This window comes from Nannizzia gypsea, genomic scaffold, assembly GCF_000150975.2.
Source record: "Nannizzia gypsea CBS 118893 supercont1.7 genomic scaffold, whole genome shotgun sequence".
In the NCBI taxonomy this organism is placed as follows: Eukaryota; Fungi; Ascomycota; class Eurotiomycetes; order Onygenales; family Arthrodermataceae; genus Nannizzia; species Nannizzia gypsea.
The window spans coordinates 177841-197922 of record NW_003345195.1 but is presented as its reverse complement, the minus strand read 5'-3'; the positions used below and the strand labels follow the sequence as shown (position 1 = coordinate 197922).

The following is a 20082-nucleotide window of genomic DNA, read 5'->3' as shown; positions in this document are numbered from 1 at the left end:
CCTGCGTTCTGGCCGGAATGCCAACGGTTTCTCCGTCATTATGCAGCAGTCTGCTTCTTTGATATACACTGGGAAAACACTCCTCTGTCGCCGGTAGAGCTATGTGCCTTTGAAGGGAGAGTAATTGCCAGCTGATCTTGTCCATGCGCCGCACATCTGTTCTCTATTGTGCCTACGATTCTCGGCTTCATGGCCATCCCCAGACCAGCCAGCTCTAGCGTTGAAGTTGGACAGGAAGACTCTATGGGCGACAACATGACGGCAGGCAGACGGACTCCCTTTGAATTTGCGTCGGAGCAACATCTGGGAACAGATATATCGGATGAGAGAACGACACTGCTGGCCAACGGCCTAGATAAAGCTGAGGTTGAGGACTTCTCCTCTTTGCCTTGGTGGAAACGGCCTTCTGTGAGTGCTGCCTGCGGCATGAGATTCATTCATGCTGCTCATACTGATTGCGAATTTATCAGGTGTTTTGGTTGTTACCTCCGCTTCTACCGTTTACCCTCGCATTTGGAGGAGTTGCCGTCCCGAAGATTAACCTCTTGCTCACGTTGATATGCCGGGAATATTTCTCTGATCGTGCAGAAAAGGACATTACGTTTACCTACGCCCCCGTAATATTTGGAGTTGAAAATCCTCAATGCCGGATACCAGAAGTGCATGCGCTGGTCTCTCGGTTTCAGCTTGTTATGAACCTCATTGCTGGCATTCTCTCCGCAGTAGTAAGCCCAAAATTAGGCGAGTTATCTGATGGATATGGTAGAACGAAAATCATTGGACTGTGTACCCTGGGCACATGCCTGGGAGAAGTGATCACTGCACTCGTCGCGACATTTCCTGATACCCTGCCGGTCAATCTTTTCCTCTTAGGGGCCTTTTTCGACGGAATGTTCGGTTCTATCACCGCAGCCGTGGCATTGACACAATCGTATGCAGCGGACTGCACTCCTGCTAACAAACGGAACGTTTCCTTTGGATATTTCCATGGTGTCCTTTTCATCGGGATTGCACTTGGCCCACTGTCCGCCAGCTATCTTATTAAAGCCACAGGAGACGTCAGACTCATCTTCTACGCAGTCGTGGCATGTCAGGCTATACTGCCGATATTCATCTCCTTTATTGCCCCAGAATCTTTGACGAAGGAACGGCAGAAGCGTAACAGGGAGAAGAGAAACATAAAGCCGCTGGATATCAATAAACTCCGTTTGCAGGATTTCAACCCTCTTCACCTACTAAAGCCATTGGCCGTCCTTCTCCCAGTTACTGACAAGACTGTCTCCAAAACAGCAGCAGAAAAGACACGAGTGAAATTGGTTCAACGAAATTTGATAATACTAGCCGCAATTGACACAGCTTTGTTTGGTGTTTCAATGGGTACTATGAGCACCCTCATCTTATACGTTGAGTACGTGTTTGGCTGGGGCAACATTGAGTCTAGCTTGTTCGTCTCGGTCTCCAGCACAGTCAGGGTCATTGTCTTGCTAGGTGTCCTGCCTCTCCTCACTCGATGGATCCGGAATCGACGCAATAGCAGTCTTAGCGAGTCTCAGACAAACCGTGGATCTGATAAGCTGGATATTGGAATTATCAGAGTATCTATCCTATTCGAATTCTTGGGTTATGCCGGGTTCTCTCTTGTCAAGACCGGCCCACTCATGGTGCTCTGCGGTGTCCTCAATGCCATGAGCGCAATGGCGTCCCCGACAATCAATTCGACATTGACAAAACACTTACCGTCAGATAGAACGGGCCAGCTATTGGGTGCCGTGGGATTACTCCATGCTTTGGCCCGTGTTATAGCACCGACCGTGTTAGGTTTCGTTTACAGCTGGACTGTTGGGAAGTTAACACAAACAGTTTGGATACTTCTGGCGAGCTTGCTATTCGTCAGTTTTATTTCCTGCTGGTTCCTCTTACCGCATAGTGAGTAAATTCCTTGTTGTTCTCTTGTGGTAAGCTTGACTAATAGATTTTCTCAGTATATCTTCCCGAGTCTATGGTAGAACATTCGCCAAGCTCAGACGATACAGAACGATCTCCCGATCATCTTGATGAAAGGATATAATTGCACGGCGTTCGATTAATACGATGGACTATATTTATATTTTTCCTTCTATTTTTCGGTTTGCTCCATACCTACTTTTGGGGCTTTCATGTAACTTAAAGGGTCATGCAGATTTCACCCCGATGGCGTATTGTTATAGTTTATAGGTTGGTATAGATTTTAGTCGTACTACATATAAGAATAATTGTAATAGCTATTCAGAACTGCCACAGACTTCGAATTTCTGATATGCTTGAATCCATAGGCCTTAGAAGTTGTATTACGTAATCAAATAAAATCCGCAGGACGGCAAAAAAAGAGAACTTCGACACCTTCGATTTCAGTCCAACAACACCTACGACCAGCACAATTGAACTGGTCAGACGGTCCTTAGCGACGCGGCTCTGATGGAAAGGGAACGTTTTTAGGTACTCGTCTTCGATCTGGGGCCATTTGGATGGTCCCATATACGGCTATCTACCCACATCATCGCCGACAAACATGTATCGCCCGTCCACCAGACACCTCGTCCCCTCGCGATCTGCTTTACGGGTTCTGCGACGATTAGCATTAGCAGGTTCTACTGCCAGTGTCATTGGAAGCGTATGCACCGTTGCTACGATTACATACGAGGTGAATCGGAGAGTGCGATTAGCGGAACACCTGGTCGAGCAAAAGCGAACTCTCGAATCGTCATGTCCCAATTACAGCACATCTGGACGGGGTTTAGCGGTGGAGAGAATGATGGAGGCTGCAGAGGCGGGGGAATTCTTGGGCCTCGACTCGATAAAAAAATCCCCATCTGTTGAACACCGAGCTCGAAGTCCAAGTACGGCACGAATAGACACACTTCCAAACGAAAGCCGAGAAAATACGACACCATCAGCAATCTGGACGCCTGGAAATAAACCCGAGATACCAAGTATTGCTTCGACCAACAATCCTCCTCCGAAAAGTCGTCGACACAGCTCACTAGATCTGAGTGCCCGATATTCTCACCCCCGCGGCATGATGAAGTTTGGTGGCTCTTCATTAAATATATCTCCATCGGACCAATATCAAAATTGGAAATCAAGGATTGAAAATCATTTAAAACAAGGCCAACCGATTGAAGCTGCACACCATTTTTTGCGCCCACCTGGAGACTTTGCTGAGGGGAATATGGAGGCCCTAAAGGAACTGTCTACCAGGATATTTAACGAAAACTTGAAAGCTGGCAATACATCACTTGCAGGAGGTATATTTCGATGGGATGAGAGGAACGGCCAAGTAACTTCAAATTCATGGGAGGCATTACTCCTAGCACAGGGTTCGCGATGGAGCGCTGATACCCTTGCATCGCTCTATCTACGCCACGCTGACCGCTTTGAATTATCATATCAACTTCGATCCCTAGTTTTACGGTCCCTTGTTGATTCCTATCGTCTCGGAGAAGCAAAGCAGTTTATTTTCAGGTACCTGAAAGATGATAACAGCTGCGGTCTAAGTGCAATTTACTTGGGCGGCCTTTATACAAAGAGCCGTAACATGGAACTGGTTGAGACACAGGCTGGGAAGCTGGCTAGCACGCTTTTGGAACTCGGGATAGCACCCACGGAGAGATTATTCAACCCCTTGTTAAAAGCATATATCGAATCAGGGTATGACGAGAAGGCCGAGGCTTTGATTAAGGAAATGAAGGACATCTACGGCATTACTATTGGGCTACGGCCGCTAGGTCTGCTTGCCTACGGAAAAGCGCTAAAGAGTGACTGGCCAGCTGTGGAGGAGTACCTCCAACAGATCCATGAGCTGGAATTAGACAGGTCTAGTCGCAAAAACTTTACGAAGATTTTTGATCGCATATTTCTAGAGTACTTCCTCGGAAACTCTGGTGAAAGCATCCGGGCATTTATTTTCAGGGCAATTGAGGCATATGGCCTAGAGATGGATGATGTTCTCTTTGAACACATTCTTATCGCCTTTATTCAGAAGGGAAGCATGGAAATGGTTGATGAGTTTTTGCAGATTGCGAAGGCGAAATCATGGAATGTCACATCCAACAAAGAGCACTTTATTCACCTGTTGAGGAACCACAGAATGACATGCGAGAAGAGTACCGTTGGCCTATGGCGAATGTTCAGATCATCCCAGCAGAAGCATGGGCGAGCTGGTGCCTCCCAGAGGATACTCGGCTTTGACAGAGATTCTTTCCCACTCGAAGAAGTCTACAAACTGCCTTGGACTGGAGAGCGAACAATATGGTCTGACAAAGTCAATTCTGCGTCGACAAGTGGACGAGACGTGGACAAGTTCGTTGCTCTCCGTAAGAGAATGATTCACAGCATTAACTCTGGCCGAATGGATGAGGCACTCGAGCTTTTTACCGTGGCTAAGGCGTCAGGCAAAGTCATGAAGCAGATTCATATAGAGCTAGCTATTGTCGCTAGTCTTATGCGCAATGGAAGTGCAAATGAGGCGCAGAGAATTCTCGAAGAAGCCAAAAGGCTGTTCCCTGAGTTTGACAAGACAAAACTGGGGACTTTCTACAAGCAAATCTTCGAGGTAAGGTCCAAGGAGAAAGCGTTGAAAATGGCTGTTTTCCTATTTTACCGGACGCTTGAAGACAACATGCTCCCAATAAAGCACCATATGACTGTTAGTGCCAGTGCAATGCTGATCAAGCACGGAAAACCCGGGGCTGCTCTTAGACTCTTCCGTGCAGTGAACAAGGGAAAATATGGTGCTACGGTACCATTTGACGCTGTTGCTGTGAAGATGATTTCGAGAGCAGCTGCGGCGAGTGGGAGCCGAAGAGGGCTTCGGTGGGCCATCTTAACAGCAATGAGCCGAAGCTCAGCATTACACAGAGATCTAGTTGTGGAGCTGCAACGGTTGGTTGCACACCTCAAGTACCTGCTTGAACAACATTCCGAGAACTCGACGCCTAACGCGGCCGACGATGCACTCTACGATGAACTCGAGTACCTTGAATACCTTGTGAAGCTGCTTGACCAAAAAGAAGCTGCCCAGAGTGGCCGTGTGGATACTATTAATATGGTGCCAACTGATGAGCTGTCTACGAGGGACCAACCCGTTCTATCTTATGATACGCATGTTCACCGCCATGGTTCAGCTCTACGAGCTAGCGGCCTTGCTCAAACGCTTGCTAACTGGTGTGAACGGTCCGAGTTTGAAACTGCGTCTGGAAAGGAGCGAAAGGGTCCTATTGAAATGGACGGGTTTGTGGGCTCTAGGGGCCCCAAAAAGATGCCAGAGCCAGAGCTGCAGCTTAGCCATGGCTGATTAAATTTTTTATTCTTTTGTATATTATTTTTTATCTAGGCACTGACATATATATACCCCTGCCTGTCATCTATATAGACCTTAGGGCGTCTCTACCACTTAACTACTAGCTATTATTAATGTTTATATGTCTGCCTAGAATTATGTACATGCCCAGATGTAAGCGACCTTCTTTTATCTTTCTCCTCCTCCATACAAGTGCTGTTGATTACGATATATACGATATTAATTTCCGTTCCCCCTTTTCAAAGAAAGATCATGCCATTCTGGAACCAACAGATTTGGTATCTTCACATGCTTTTTCTTTGGTGGCGTGAGGTACCTGTTCATGCCAAGCCTTTTCCTCCCCTGGATAAAAAAAGAAACAGCGCGAGGAAAATAAATTGCTTGAACACATCAACGGCTCGACTTCAGTTGGCAGACTCCTTTATCCCTGACAAGCAGACGATGCAGCGACAGTGACAACTACACAGTGCTATATTTACTCCCCGATAAGTTATTACAATGGTTGTAGAGGCTCCTCCTTGCTTCCAGAACCGCAACGGCTTTGCGAATGGCTCCGCGAAGCCCAAGGCCTACCGCAACGAAGCCCAGCGACGACGACACGAACACCATGAAGCGGACGTTGTGATAATTGGCGCTGGAATTGCTGGGTGTACGCTGGCCGTTGCCTTGGGAAACCAGGGACGAAGCGTCATCTTGCTAGAGAGGTCGTTGAAGGAGCCTGATCGGATAGTGGGAGAGCTGCTCCAGCCCGGCGGGGTGAGAGCCCTTGAACAACTTGGCCTGAGAGATTGCCTGGAAGGAATAGACGCCGTGAGGACATATGGATACGATGTGATATACTTTGGCAATGGTGTGAAGATACCTTTTCCCAGTGATGCCAACGAGAAGATTCTTGAGGGCAGATGTTTCCACCACGGCCGTTTGATCATGCGCCTTCGAGAGGCCGCTGCTGCGAACCCGAACGTCACTATTGTCGAGACCAAGGCCGTCTCTACAATAAAATCAACACATACGGAGGATATTCTTGGTGTCCAATGCCTGACCAATGGCAAACAAGACTTCTACTTTGCGCCCCTAACCGTTGTCGCGGATGGATATGCCTCTACCTTCCGAAAGGAATATCTCCCCATAGCACCAGTCGCCAAATCAAAATTCTGGGGCCTAGAGCTTATCGATGCTAAATTGCCGATGCCGGGACATGGCCATGTTGTTCTGGGCGATTTCCCCCCTATATTGATATACCAGATTGGAGAACATGAGACTCGGATCCTAATTGATATACCGGACAACCTGCCTTCAGCGTCAATTGCCAACGGAGGTGTAAAGGGCCACATGCGTAATGTCGTCCTTCCTTCTTTGCCTGAGTGTATACGGCCCTCGTTTGAAGCCGCGTTAGAGAAGGGAGGGTTCCGATCGATGCCAAATTCTTTCCTCCGCCCTGTCACAAACAGGATTCCCGGTTTGATGTTCCTAGGAGATTCGTTGAACATGCGTCACCCACTCACTGGTGGTGGTATGACCGTGGCATTTAATGATGTTGTCCTCCTTCGAGACCTGCTCAGTGTGGAAGCAGTGCCTGATTTAAGTAATACCAAACTTGTTTTAAAACAGCTTTCCAAGTTCCATTGGCAACGAAAGTCATTAACTTCTGTCATCAATATTCTTGCCCAGGCTTTATATTCTATATTCGCTGCTGGTGGTGAGTACTCTTTTTTTTTTCCTTTGCTGGATAATCGTTACTAACGAACATCCTACTTCATAGACCCCAATTTGAAAGTCTTGCAACGGGGTTGCTTCAAATACTTCCAACTTGGACTTATAGACGGCCCCGTCGGACTGTTATCTGGCATAATTCGATCGCCAATGGTTCTATTCCGCCATTTTTACTCAGTTGCCTTCCTGGCTATTTGGCTACATCTCACCAGCAGGCCCATCTATCTCCTCCCCATAACCCTTTTCGAATGCATAATAGTGTTCCTGACTGCCTGCAAGGTCATTCTCCCCTTCATATTCTCGGAAATGTTAAGCTAGAAATAGACTGAACGTCTCTAACTCTTTTACTACTCTTTTTTAATGACCGGGGGCTAGCTCGATGGCTATTTTTCTTTCACTTTAATGTTTTCATGGCTTTACGTTGAGACATTGGATAAAATAGATTCTCTTCTTGCCTTGTACGTTATATACTGGTACCCCTTCTCTTCTCACTGTTCATTAGCATAATAATATGTCCATTTTAATCAATGATTCAAGCATCAATCTCATGATCGTTTTGTTTCTTAATATTCTTTTTTATTTTTTATTTATTTTTCTTTTGGTTTTTGTAACTACCTAGCTAGTTAACTCTCTAAGAAAGCATCTATCCCTACATTCCTGACCTTCGACCAAAGCTTCGAGGAAAAACAGTAGAAATCTTACAGCCCCGTTCCGATGATCCAAGCAAACATAAAGAGAAAACAAGAAACAAAGTAGCCAGGTAATGATATCAAACAAGGGGGTAAACATGCACAGGGCCATTCTGCGTCTATAGGGGTAGTAGGAACAGAAAGTAAACAAGCAGAAACAACAACAGGCTAAAGGGGGCAAACAGTGTAGAACAGAACAGAAAAACAACAGGATATTGCTGGGGGTATTAGATAATCCATCCAATTTTAAACACAGAAAGGGGTGAAAAGGGGGGAGAAAATTGACAGTATAAACTATCAATCAATCAGTCAAGCATGACTTGAACAGTGCAGAGCAGTGTATTAACACTATCCACAGGTAGACATGTAGGGAGACAAATAGAAGAAGGAAGGGGGAAATAGCAAACACAATTCATCACTGACATGCTGAGTTCTTTTAATTCCCATGTAATAGCAAAGAAGAAAAAGGAGAAGTTTTTTGTGCTCTTATAGAAATGAAAAGCAACCACCAGCCGAAAGGGGGGGAAAGGGGGCCAAATAGGAAGAGAAGAAAACGGGGTGGAAGAGAGAAAGAAAGGAGGGATGTGATGATGTTCACCCCTGCTTCCATGGAATACACATACACGCTACTGCTAGTAGCAAAACCAACTCACGCGCGCGCCAGTTGAATGAGGAAAAAAAAAAGAAAAAGAAAAAAAGGGAAGAAAATCGGGCGCTGAATCTTTCAATCTTGTGAAAATATGTACGTCTGTTGTTTTTTTTTATTCTGGCTTGGTGGTATTGGTTGATGTTGTACGCATTGATGGGTGTAGGACATACCAGGACACGAATAATGGTAACTTGCTTGCTCAGTAGATATACGAAGCTGTGCTTGTCAAATTACTCTCTCCATGGAGTCGTGGATTTTGCTTCATGTGTCGAGCCCAGGACGTATTCCCGTCGATAAGGAACAACCATCATACCTATATCCCAGAATCAAATGCCCGAAATATATGTTTTTTGACTCCTTTTTACAAAGACAAGACGGACGGATGAAAACTGTTTCTTCATCCACCTTTTCTTAGCGATTCATCGGCAGGAAGGGGCTCTGCTCCAGTTACGGGTTTATTTGCTCCTTTCTTGTTCTTCTTTTTTGTCGTCGTCGTTTGCCAGCCTCCGCTACCGCCGGTAGTGTTGTTGGCGGTGGAGGCGTGCTCATGGCTGGTGCCGTTGGCGAGGGGTTTCGTGGTTGCGTGGACGCCGTTGGTCTTTGGAGCATCTCTGCTCTCGGCAGCATTTGAAACAGGCATAGAGGGTATACCGCTAACAGAATGCCATCTTGGCTTCTGCTTTTGTGATACACCATTCGAGTGATGCTCTGTGTCATGTCCAGGACCGTTGTTACCACGGCGTTTTACCGCAGACGTCGTGCCGCGTCCGCCTTCTTTGGCAGGGGTAATCTTTGAGGCCATGGCTTGCTTCTGCGGTTGTACTGGCGCATGATGCACTCCGTTTCCATTGCTGTTGCCATGTGAATTTCCATTTCCATTAGCGTGATGATGGTCATGGGTATGAACGCCGTTTTCTTTGACGAGATGACTTGTATCGAGGTGATGCAAGTATGCCGGATCAGAAAGCTGGAAGCGCTGCAATTGTTCCGACAGCGTTTCTAATCTACCAATGTGGCCATTTATGACGGGCTTGTTGCTAGTTCGGACATTTTGAGTCCACCCATTACTTTGCGGATGATGCTGTTGGGTCTCATGGTGCGGTGTGTTGAAGGCAGAATCAGCCTCGTCGTAAACTAAATGGTCAGCGGGAGACGGTTCCCTAGACCCGTTGTTCGGTGTATCTTGTCGAGACGTTCGTTGGCTGTGAACAGACGAATTCTGTGGGGTAAAGAACTGATCGATGTGTTCATCTTGCGCGGATTGGCGACGGTAGTCGTTTGCTGGAACCGACCCATCAATGATCAATGGACCATGACCTTGTTGTGTTTTTGGCTGTGTAGTCTGCTGATACTGTTGTTGTTGTTGAGGTAGTCGCGCATGTATGTTCATGTTATCTAGTTGTTCTAGGGGTATATTTGACTGATCAAGAGTTGGCATTGGAATAGGCCGGTATTCCGTTGGGGTATAAAATATATTTATACAGCCCAGTGTTACGAATTTGCAGGCCAGCATGGCCTGGATATGATGATGCCATGAAGCGCCGACCATAAGTACCCTGAGTCTGAGGGGAGTCCCCGACACAGTAACTTAGATACTCTGGCGAGATACCGGTTTCATCAACGGGACCTGTTTTCAAGAAGTACGGTCCTGTGACAGGAAAACCGTAGTCCTTTTCGGTTGGCGTACGTTGAGGCGAGTCCGGTGATTGGCGGGCACTCTGTTGTTGGACATATTGTGCTTCTGGTTGACCCATGGCGGTTGCATAGAAGGTACTGAAGTTGTTCGGAACACAAGCAGGTATTGGCCGAGCAGGCTGGGATTGTGCTCTTAAACTACTTCGCGGAGAGCTATTAGCGATCGACGACCGTCTGTGATTACGACGGGTGTCTGGCGTCACGATAGAGGGAGATGGGGAGGGAGGAGTTGTCGTATTTGGTGCTGGTTGTTGCTGTTGCTGTTGCTGTTGTGGTTGTGGCTGTGGCTGTGGTGCCGCAACATTAACGGGAACAAAGGAAGGACTGAAAAAGACGTTCTGTCGGACAGGGGCGGTAAGGGGCCCCTGGCTATGCATCATGTTTGCTCGACCTTGGGAGTTTTCGTCGGGCGAACCGCTATCCGGCTGAGGGGCTATCGGAAATTGAATATAATGTTGGCGCATTATCGAGGCGTTGCTGCGACTACTTATCATAGCCTGTTTCATGCGCAATTCCTGTTCCTGTGCCTGGAGGATCTGGATTTGTTGATAGAGGTGGTCGTGTAGTATGTATTGTGCATGTTGCGCCTGTTGCGCCTGTTGTGCCTGCAAGGCAAATTCTGCCGCAAAGGCTGCATTTTGATGTCTAGACATATTTGACCTGTTGGCTGCACTCGATGCGCGTCTGCCTCCGTGTGATCCGCGGTTGTAGTGATTCTGATTCCGACTTCCTCTTCCTCCACCCCTGCCTCCACGGGGATGTGAGAGCGCTGGCGGCATGGGGGTGAGAACCGGTCGCGGCTGTGGCGTTGGTCGCTCCCAGACCCGTTCTTCTTCCGGTGGGTACTCGTACTGCTCACAGCACTCATCCAGTTTGCCTTCGGAGATCGCCTTGAAAGCTCTCCTTAGCTCCTGGTGGAGGCCACGGAAAGATGTATCGTCAGCAGTATTGCCTAGATTCCTTGACGTGTTGAACGGTTCCTCGACACACAAACGGTTGTTTTGTAGAAGATGCCATCCCTTTTCTTCCTTGGATATTAGCTTTCCATGACGGACCGACATGACATTCTTCTCGTAGTCGACCTCGTAGGCATAGTAGCGGAAGAACTGAAACAACAGCTCGCCTAGCGTTGACTTATTTTCGTCACCGAATCCGCCGAGCTTTTCAACATCATCGTCAAACGAAGAGTATGAGGAGGTACAGGATGTGGTAGAGGCAATGGAGGCGCCATCTGTTGAACCTTCTGACTGGGCAACTCGTTTCTGCAGGCTCGGTACGATGGGCGGTATTCGTGTTTGTAGGAAGTTGATGATAAGGCATATCCAGGTGTATGAACTAAGTGTGCCTCCAAGTGCTACATGATGGTTGATGTTTTTAGCGTGTGAACATGAGAGACAGTAGAGGAAGCAAAAGAAAGGTCGCAGAGAGCCATACCAGCATCGTTAAGGATGCGCCGTTTTGTCCAATGTTTTACCAGCATTGCCAAAGGCCGAATTCGGTCATCTAGCTCGACATAGGTCTTGATCATGCGTGTGTTTTCGAGCGCTAGTGTGTTGTTGACGTTCATATCGCAAGCCACCTGCAGTTCTGGATCCCATATTTTTACAATAGGTACCTTGGCATGAGATACACAGACAACTCGTTCCATTCCACCTGTATGCAAATATTAGCAAAAAGAAAAGAAAAGAAAAGCAATCCGGGGAAGAGAAGGGGAACTCACTCTTGGCCAAAAAGTCGGCCAGGACACATACTGGTTCGAAGCATTTCGATGGTGTTGTTATGCAAATATCGACTATCTCGTAAGTCAGCTCGATGTCCATGAATAAATTGTAAAAAAATTAAGGGTCGAAACATACCATCGGACGAGCTTGTACAAAGCTTGTTCCCTGAGGAACCAAAAACGTTGACCTTGATCTCGTTGCCAGGCCATTGGGTGTCCAACAACTTCTCAAGTTTCCGTACAAACCGCACCCTTCTTTCTTCGCTTTCTTGCGACGGTAATAGCTTCTGGTAGAGCTCTTTAATATCCTTGCTTAGCTTTGCCTCCTTTTCCGGTTCGAGCTTCTCCTTTAGCGGGCCAGGCTCGTCCGGGAGCATGTCACTGCCAAGGGAGTATGGCATCCGCCTTCTGAAATGGGCCATGCCTGTCTCATACTTGCAGCCCCCGCCATATTCTTTCCGGACGGCGGGCAGGGTATGGTTGAACTCGGAATGCGCAGACCTTGGAGATATACTGCCGCGGTGTGGCGAAGGAGATCTGGATCGAAAAGGTAGGTCACGGGGGAGTTGGTAAGGGGTAGACGGGAGAGAGCTTGACTGCTGGGTAGGGAGAGTAGGTCGGAAAGGGGGCTGGTAATTAGGGATCTCAGCCGGCACAGCCCAGGCCATGGTGGGAGACCGATCTGACGCTACCGGGGAGACGTCACCCTTGCTGTGTGAAGATGCGACATTCCCATTGACACCTGCTCCCATGAAGCAGCCGGAAGCCGTAATTCCTCCTCGATGAGGTTGTTCCTGTCCGCCAGGATATCCCGAGTGGCAGGACTGTATATATAATTGCTCCCTTTTGAAAATCCTTTCCTGAATTTGAAGAAACGCGGGTTAAGGGGAGGCGAAGAATCTCGTTTGCAGTGGCCAGGCAAAGGAGAGAGAGGGTCTCTTCCTAGCTAACTAGACTTGCTAGTACGGTGTAGGTGGAGGCAGGACACGTAGAGAGAGAGAGATGGCTGAGGGATATAAGGAGCAGCGAAAGGGCGTCGTATTAAAACGGCGAGTAAGCTGAAGAAGAATCGTGGACGAGAAAGCCACCCAATCGACGACACGACAGCAGCAGGAGAAGTGTCCCTTGCAGAGAAGGAGTCCGCAGCAGCTGTATGACAGTTTGGACTCTCCAACAGTCCAGGGGAGAGGCAGTCCGTGAAGATGCAGCAGCACTGGCAGTGAGTAGCGGATGCGAGACAACCAACGCCAACAGCTGAGTTTCCAGTCAATCGAGCCGGGGATGCAGGTCAGCGACAGCAGCCGCGAGAGAGACAGCGATGGCCTTTGTCCTGGCACGGAAGAAGACGTCGAGGCTGGAGTTTGAAGGTCTGTAGTTGTTGTCGTTTGCAAGTCGAAGAAGTTGAAGAAAGTTGAAGAGTGAAAGTCGACGAGTGAGAGCGAGAGTTGAGAGGGGGCTTCGGGGGTGGTCGCAGTGGGCGACCGTAGTAGTTAGTTACCTGGCCCACGCTTGAGACAAGCAGAGACAGACAGCAGAAGAAGAAAAAGAAGAAGAAGATGATGATGATGATGATCGTGATGGTGAAGAGGATAGAAGAAGAGAAGCAGAAGAAGGAGATGGATGAAGGCAAAGGAGAAGGGAAGAGGGTATGTGGAGTGTGCAGTGGCTGCAAACGTCAAACTACTACGGTGGATGGATCCTTTCTGGCTAACTACAGGAGTTACCAGTGACCATCTAGTTTGACTACAAGCAGCGATTTACCTGGCGGACGGGCAGATAAACTACTGCAGAGGACTACGATAAGACGATAAGAAGGAGAGCAGACGAAGAAGAAAAAAGGGAGAGAAGCATGAAGCATGAGGCCTGCTCGATCGTGTGATGGCCTTGGTCCAGTGTCATGCCTGGAGCCAGCCATGCTACCTACGCTCGCACATCCCTATTGCCGAGACGAGACGACAGCCAGAGACACCCAGGACAGACAGGCGAAGACAGGAAGAGACAGACGGACGGACAGACAGCCCTCGATGGGATAGGGCAGAGCACAACGCCAGGGATGCATCTGGTAAACTAACTAACTATATGCGCTTTCTACACAGAAAAAAAGAAACGAGACGAAGTTTGCTCCCTCGTACTATGTGCGCCTCCTGCTCGATGGTATCCTCGGAGGCTTGCCAGGCCCTCTCCATGCTCCTCTTCGCAGTGTTGGACAGACGCTGGATCGGCTCTATAACTATCTACTTAAGCTGGTCGGGCCCCCCCTTTTTTCGTCTTGGAGAGGGCAAAAAAGAAGAGACAGTTTTACTGCTTGATAAGACATGGGAGATTAGGGAGACTACGGAGTACGGAGCACTGGTATTTGGTATCAACACACTTGAGCGGGCTGGCTGGCTGGCTGCTTGGTTGGTTGGATGGAAGGATGGCTTGTCCTCATCCATCAGCCTCAGACTCACTCCTTCACACTCCCTTTCTACCCCGGACTTTCTCCTCTTCTTCGAGAATTGTTCCCTTTTTTCCGGTCGTCTTATCGGGATTTTCAGACTTCCTCTCGCCTGCGGGTTGATCACCACCATAGGACGCCGGTCCACAATTAGGCTATGACTCTGCTATATATGGGGCACCCCTATATATGAACAATGCATTTACCCGGGCTAGCCATATAACGAACTAACAGATACAATAATTATACTTATCAAAAAAAAAAGGAGGATAACCTTATTTTCCGGCCGCTCCAAGCATGCGAAAATTACCCGGTTGACCACACACAGGACAAAGAATCATGGCTTTGGGCCCGGAGTGGGCGGGACGTCTACATTTTCATCCGCTGAAATCAACGCCGAAGCTGTGTTATCCATGTATATTTTTGTCCACGCGGGAGTTCTCGACACACTAACTAGACAAGACTATCAACTAACCTTTCATTACTCGAGGAATCAAGACAATATAAACTATCTTCACCCCGCGCCCACGAGGTAATATCCGAAGACAAATCATGCCGTGTCCATGGCCATGGCCCAAAATAGCACAAGACTCGGTCTCATCGTGCCCCATATATATTGTCCTTATTAGACTTTTCATATACAAATGCCCCTATCGGAAGAGGAAGAAGCAGAAGGTAAAATAAGCCGTCGAGAACAAAGAGCTGTTGCACAGCCGGTATACTTGCTTTCATATGCAGTACATATACATACATACCTTGGGCAGAAAACTGGAGTGCCAGCTAAGTATGGAGGAGTACCTCTCGGGCTTGCTCTCCGTGATATTCATGGGATGTCTCGCCGACTTCCTCCAGTGGAGAAAGAAAGAACCTACTAGGGTACACTCCAGAGCGGAGGAACCATTACAAGGTAAGAGAAAAGGGAAAGTAGATGATAAGGGGAGAGGATGGCGAAAAAGGGGGGGGGGGGGGAGGAAGGGGTAAGAGCGCCGCCTCCAACGCTGCATCCTGAGTAATTATCTACTGACTCCGTGGTTATATCAAATGCAATCTGAAGCTTCTCTCACATGGCAACCCATGGTCCGGAGTATATACATCTATCTACATACTTTATACCGCAAAGCACATCGTGATGGCTAGCGAGCCCATCCATGGCCTATATCTGGCATCGTTAACTTGGTCGAGTCAACCAACTAACTGGTTAAGGGGGAAAGGAAAAGGTTGCATATGACTGATGTCCCCTACATACATATGCCTGCCGTGGCCATCTCATCTCGTATTCAATCTGGTCGAATGGCGAAATACGTAAGGGTAGGTTACTGATGAGCCAGTGCGCCTCTGGCGTGATGCACATCATCTTCACGGTCGATCAGCCGCTGCTAACTGATGACCTTGATGGCTATCCCTTCCTCACTGCCTATTTAGCGCTCCGTATGTACGTATGCAGCTCCAAGGTGCCTTGATATCTGCCCCCGGACTAATCTCCAAGAGTAGTTGATTATGCGGAAAGAGAGAGAGAGCTTAGCTGTATAGTTCGTTAACTATATGCGGATGTTCTCCGTATCTTCATCTTCACCCTCTCAACCTTCATCTAGGCTTCTTCAGTCACTTCCGTGGAGAGGAAATTGATATCTCCATCCCTGCAGGGTCTGTCCGGCCTCCAAGGTCGAGGTTACCTCCGGCCACGCTCGCAGTCGGTCTTTCCATCCAGTGGGCCTCCAAGACGCTATTTCTCACGGCCAACATTAACTGCGCACTCAAGGCACAGACAAGCAGCTAGTCAGTTGCTGTGCAGCAGGAATCTGATGTGATGATATGCGAGCTGGCTTCTGGGGAAAGGCGCTGGAATTGATGGCCTGCAACAGCCAGGCCAGGACGAGCCGGGTCCCTCCTTGCAGCCGGTTAGAGCAGGTCACCTTTTCCACTGTCAAAGCATCTCTCTCTCTGTGCCTGCTTCATGTCCTGGCCTAGGGATGTAACTTGGACGGCCTTCTGACAGGCGAGATGTAACCAGCAGCCATGATCTCTGGTATCTGACCGGCCTGGCCGATGTAGGACTGGGAGATCATCTGCGCGGACTTCTTCTCTCATCGTCTTCATCGTCTTTCATTATCCATCTGCTTGGTCGTTTCCCATCTTCCTCTGCTGTAACTACTCCGTCCTCGTACTCTGCCGTAGCTTTGACAGTGTAACTCGAGCTGCTTCCCCTGTTCATTTTATCTTTACCTTTTCCCCCTTCTCTCTTCTTCTAAACCATCTCTCCATCCGTCAACGTATCTACCAAATCCCATCATTATCATCGTCATCTTCATCATGTCACAGCTATCTTCTAGGGCGTTTCAGTATTGTATCGTATGGTAACCGTACCGCCATCCTGCGGGGTCTAACTCCCTCTGCTATGGCGTAACTCTCGTAATTACAATACACCACCTTCTGTCCGACCATTTGCCGCATTTTCTAGTCGTTTTTACTTTTTATTTTTTTCTTTCCTCACGATTTTTTTCCTCCTTCGAAACTTCAACCTTCGACTTTTTCTCTTCCTCCTCGTCTTCTTCTTCTTCCTCCTCCTCCTCGAGCACCAGCAAGTCCATCGCCTCGTCTTGTCCGTCCTGTCTGTCTTCTACGTCTTCCGTCTCTCGCTTCTCTTTCTCTCTCTCTCGAGCCAGTCGAAGAGGAACGGAAACGGAGTAATACAAAAAGGGACACTCTTCTTCTCCTTAGTCGCCGCAGTCTCGCAGCTGGATCTCCCCATGGGCTTGCGAGGACGCGGATAACTCAGGTACCTTTCTTTTTTTGCTTTGTAAGACGGGGCCGTCGTCGTTGGTGAGTGACTCTTCTCTTCGTGCTCTTCTACAATTGAATCTGCCTGTCTTCACTCTCCTGGTCGATGTCTGTCTCGCTGCGGCAGTGGAAGCTTAAAGCTGCGCTGGAACCTTGGTTACAGATCTCTGTCCCTGGCGGGTGTTAATTCTACCCAAGAAGTGCCCTGAAACCCTCGAGTCCTTCTCCTTCTAACTGATAATACGCTTCTACAGTTCTTTTCTTTCTGCGTCGTCGTCGTCGTTTTTTCTTCCCTGCGGATTCCGGAAATTTATAAGCAAAAGTGCGCTGGAACACTCGATTTTTCCCTCCTGGCACCACCGCAATAAAACACAGAAAACCCACCACGCCCGCTAAATCATGGCATACTACGAACCTCAGGGATGGCAGGCTCCCATGCGCCAGGCCTCCTGGGAAGCTTCGGCGCCTCCTTCACGGTCAGGTATATAGCACACATCTGCCGCAACTTTGAGCACAAACTTGGGACGGACTGAGGCTGATTCAATTGGTGGTGGGGGGACATGCAGGCACTAGCTCAACCGTCCAGAGAGAACCCGAGACCAACGCCTTCGCTTCTCAATTCGATGGTATGGATAGACAATGATGATGATGTTTACGAGCTCGAAAAAGGGGCTCATGATGAGATGACGATGCTAACTGTGATTGGGTTGACTCTTGAAGAGGTGGAGCGAGCCATCGATAACCTGTCGAAGAGCGGGAAGACCTTTGGTGGTCTGCCTCGTCGGGACTCCATGCCGATGATGATGGGTCGACCATACGATTTCACCGGTAAGTCTGCCGAAAAAAAGAAAGAAGTTGAAAGTTGATATGCCAGCTGCTAACATCATTACCTTTTGGATAGATCCCCGTGCTATGGGCCCCATGGCACCGTCCCGTCACCATTCAATTGGCGACTATGACGGCATGCGTCCGCACTCGGCCTCGAACCTGCAAGGCTTCTATGCCGCTCAACGTTTCCAGGCCCGTCCGAACGAGACCGAACAGATGATCCAGGCGAAGCGTCGACTGGCTGCCCAGCGCGAGAGGGAGCTACGCAACTACCACCAAGAACAGCAATACAATCGAAGTACGTGATATGCTATCATACCTTCATTCATACACGGCTGCGAAGCTATCCAACCACCACCCTTATCCTTACACCTCGGACCTTATTCTTCTTCTTATTCTTCTCTTTATTCTTCCTCTTCTTTTTTTTGTACATTTTTTTTGGTTATGGATTTATACTTATATATCCTTGGCTTTTGTTTTCGGTGGGAAAAAAGGCCTTCTTGCCGATATCTCAGGGGACAAATCCGACCGATCCATGAGCCCAGCGGCCATGACCGAAGAGAGTCGCCGTGACCTGATTGCCCGTCAGCACCGTGCTCTCTACGGCAACGACTCCGCGCTCCAGTCTCCCAATGCTGGACCGGGCGACGATTCCCACTCGCAGGCAGCCGGCACTCCGACAACCGGCATCCCCAGCGGCCGCGGAGCCTCACCTCGAGGCGTCGACCCCTTTCTAGGAGGCCAGGCGCACGCCACCGACAGCCAGACGCAGCAAGCCACCTCGGGAGCGGGTGTGCCATCCTCTGTGGCTCCTCGCACTCGCTCTCCGACTGCGACAGCCTCTCCGCCCTCAAACACGAACCAGGGCTCGACGTACGGTGTCTTTGAACCCAGCCAGCCACCCACCTCTTCCCCCACTGGCAAGGGAACCACTGACTCCTCCCCATCCCGCGTAGGTCCCATTGGCTCTCGTCCTGCCCAGCAGCAGCAGCAGCAGGCGCAAGCTCAACACCAGCCTCAGCAGCAACAGCAGCAGCAACAACAACCACCAACTAACCAGAGCCCCAACCCATCTCTCAGCTTGCGTTCAACCACCCCTCTCCCTTCGCCGCTTAGCTACGGCTTCTCGCCCAACGACGACAGCGGCAGCGGTACCAACAACGGCGGCACCAACAACGGCAACGGCAACGGCCATGGCCACGGCACCGGGAACGGCAACGGCACGGACGCGGGAGCCGGCAGTGCAACCCAATCGAGCTCCGCGGCGGCAACCAACCGATCTGCATCGGGGAACAACAGCACCAGCCAGTCCATGAAGGAATCGTCCCCCACCGTCGGACTTGGCTGGGGATGGCGCGGCAAGAACCAGCTCGGCGTCCAGGCTTCCGTCTGGGGATGATCTATATATCTATCTACCCACCATTTTATGCCCTCGTTTTTTTTTCAGCTTTCCCATCTTTATCTATTCTGCCTACGTTTCTCAGGCAGCGGTCTGGTTGTTGGTTGTCGGTCGTTCGCTGGGTAGTTGGTCGTCGGTTTGCAGGTTGCTGGCTGGTTCCTTTCACTAATAGGTTGCTTTTTTCGGTTCATCTCTGGTCTGTCTTGTCTCTTATCATTACTGCCCCCTTCTTGGTTACGTTACCTGTCTCGTCTCATCTTTCGATATCCAAGGGGGACGGGGATGCAAAGGGAGCCCGTCCACTCAATGCTTTAATCCACCATTTTTGCCTACCCCTTCTTGGTTGCTTTATCTGTCTATCTGTCTGTCTGTTGGGGTTATATACTGTCATCGGAAAGGAGGGTGAAGGATCGGACTGGAAATGTTTTGTCGTCTGTGTGTCTGCTTGTGTTTTTCAGGTGTTGTGTCGTTTGCTTTGCTTTGCTTTACTTGCCTGGGTGCGGATGCGGATGCTGGTGGTGAGGGCCATAGATAAAAGACAGGCGCAACTTCGACTTGTCTACGCTGGCTGGCTGGAAGCCTGGGAATTGGACTTTTTCTTTCGTTCTCTATTCTTCGTCTTCTTCTTCCTTCTTCTTGATCTTTGCCCCTTTAATGCATTTGGTTTCATCGTCTAGCTTCTCGTTCGGTACTAAGCTGTAATACCCCTTTACTCTCCTATTTACTACCGGCTTGCTACGCCTTTTCCTTTTTTTTTTCTAGGGATGGATGGATGGATGGAATGGGATAGGAAGGGAGGTTCAATTTGTTACTTACAAGCGAGTCTACTTGGTCGT

General features: G+C 49.0%; 7 protein-coding genes across 7 annotated transcripts; 5 read left to right on the top strand and 2 right to left on the bottom strand.

The window, feature by feature from the left end:
- Positions 1-189: 189 nt before the first annotated feature.
- On the top strand, positions 190-2068 carry MGYG_07360 (hypothetical protein; the record flags this gene model as incomplete). The annotated part of the gene is made up of 3 exons (XM_003170067.1): positions 190-408; positions 471-1926; positions 1983-2068. The coding sequence occupies 3 exons, from the start codon at positions 190-192 to the stop codon at positions 2066-2068; spliced, it is 1761 nt and encodes a 586-aa protein (XP_003170115.1).
- Positions 2069-2548: 480 nt separating this feature from the next.
- MGYG_07359 (pentatricopeptide repeat protein) lies at positions 2549-5332 on the top strand (the record flags this gene model as incomplete). Its single annotated transcript, XM_003170066.1, has 1 exon — positions 2549-5332. One exon carries the CDS (start codon positions 2549-2551, stop codon positions 5330-5332), a length of 2784 nt encoding a protein of 927 aa, XP_003170114.1.
- A 504-nt stretch (positions 5333-5836) lies between these two features.
- MGYG_07358 (squalene monooxygenase) lies at positions 5837-7369 on the top strand (the record flags this gene model as incomplete). The annotated part of the gene is made up of 2 exons (XM_003170065.1): positions 5837-7037; positions 7101-7369. 2 exons carry the CDS (start codon positions 5837-5839, stop codon positions 7367-7369), a joined length of 1470 nt encoding a protein of 489 aa, XP_003170113.1.
- A 1417-nt stretch (positions 7370-8786) lies between these two features.
- MGYG_07357 (Poly(A) RNA polymerase cid13) lies at positions 8787-12472 on the bottom strand (the record flags this gene model as incomplete). Its single annotated transcript, XM_003170064.1, has 5 exons — positions 8787-9784; positions 9945-11438; positions 11519-11737; positions 11805-11834; positions 11941-12472. 5 exons carry the CDS (start codon positions 12470-12472, stop codon positions 8787-8789), a joined length of 3273 nt encoding a protein of 1090 aa, XP_003170112.1.
- A 650-nt stretch (positions 12473-13122) lies between these two features.
- On the top strand, positions 13123-14034 carry MGYG_07356 (hypothetical protein; the record flags this gene model as incomplete). The annotated part of the gene is made up of 4 exons (XM_003170063.1): positions 13123-13171; positions 13299-13450; positions 13698-13866; positions 13901-14034. The coding sequence occupies 4 exons, from the start codon at positions 13123-13125 to the stop codon at positions 14032-14034; spliced, it is 504 nt and encodes a 167-aa protein (XP_003170111.1).
- A 2269-nt stretch (positions 14035-16303) lies between these two features.
- MGYG_09149 (hypothetical protein) lies at positions 16304-16829 on the bottom strand (the record flags this gene model as incomplete). The annotated part of the gene is made up of 2 exons (XM_003170062.1): positions 16304-16486; positions 16761-16829. The coding sequence occupies 2 exons, from the start codon at positions 16827-16829 to the stop codon at positions 16304-16306; spliced, it is 252 nt and encodes an 83-aa protein (XP_003170110.1).
- Positions 16830-17418: 589 nt separating this feature from the next.
- On the top strand, positions 17419-19246 carry MGYG_07355 (hypothetical protein; the record flags this gene model as incomplete). The annotated part of the gene is made up of 5 exons (XM_003170061.1): positions 17419-17500; positions 17586-17645; positions 17740-17847; positions 17921-18145; positions 18342-19246. 5 exons carry the CDS (start codon positions 17419-17421, stop codon positions 19244-19246), a joined length of 1380 nt encoding a protein of 459 aa, XP_003170109.1.
- Positions 19247-20082: the final 836 nt, after the last annotated feature.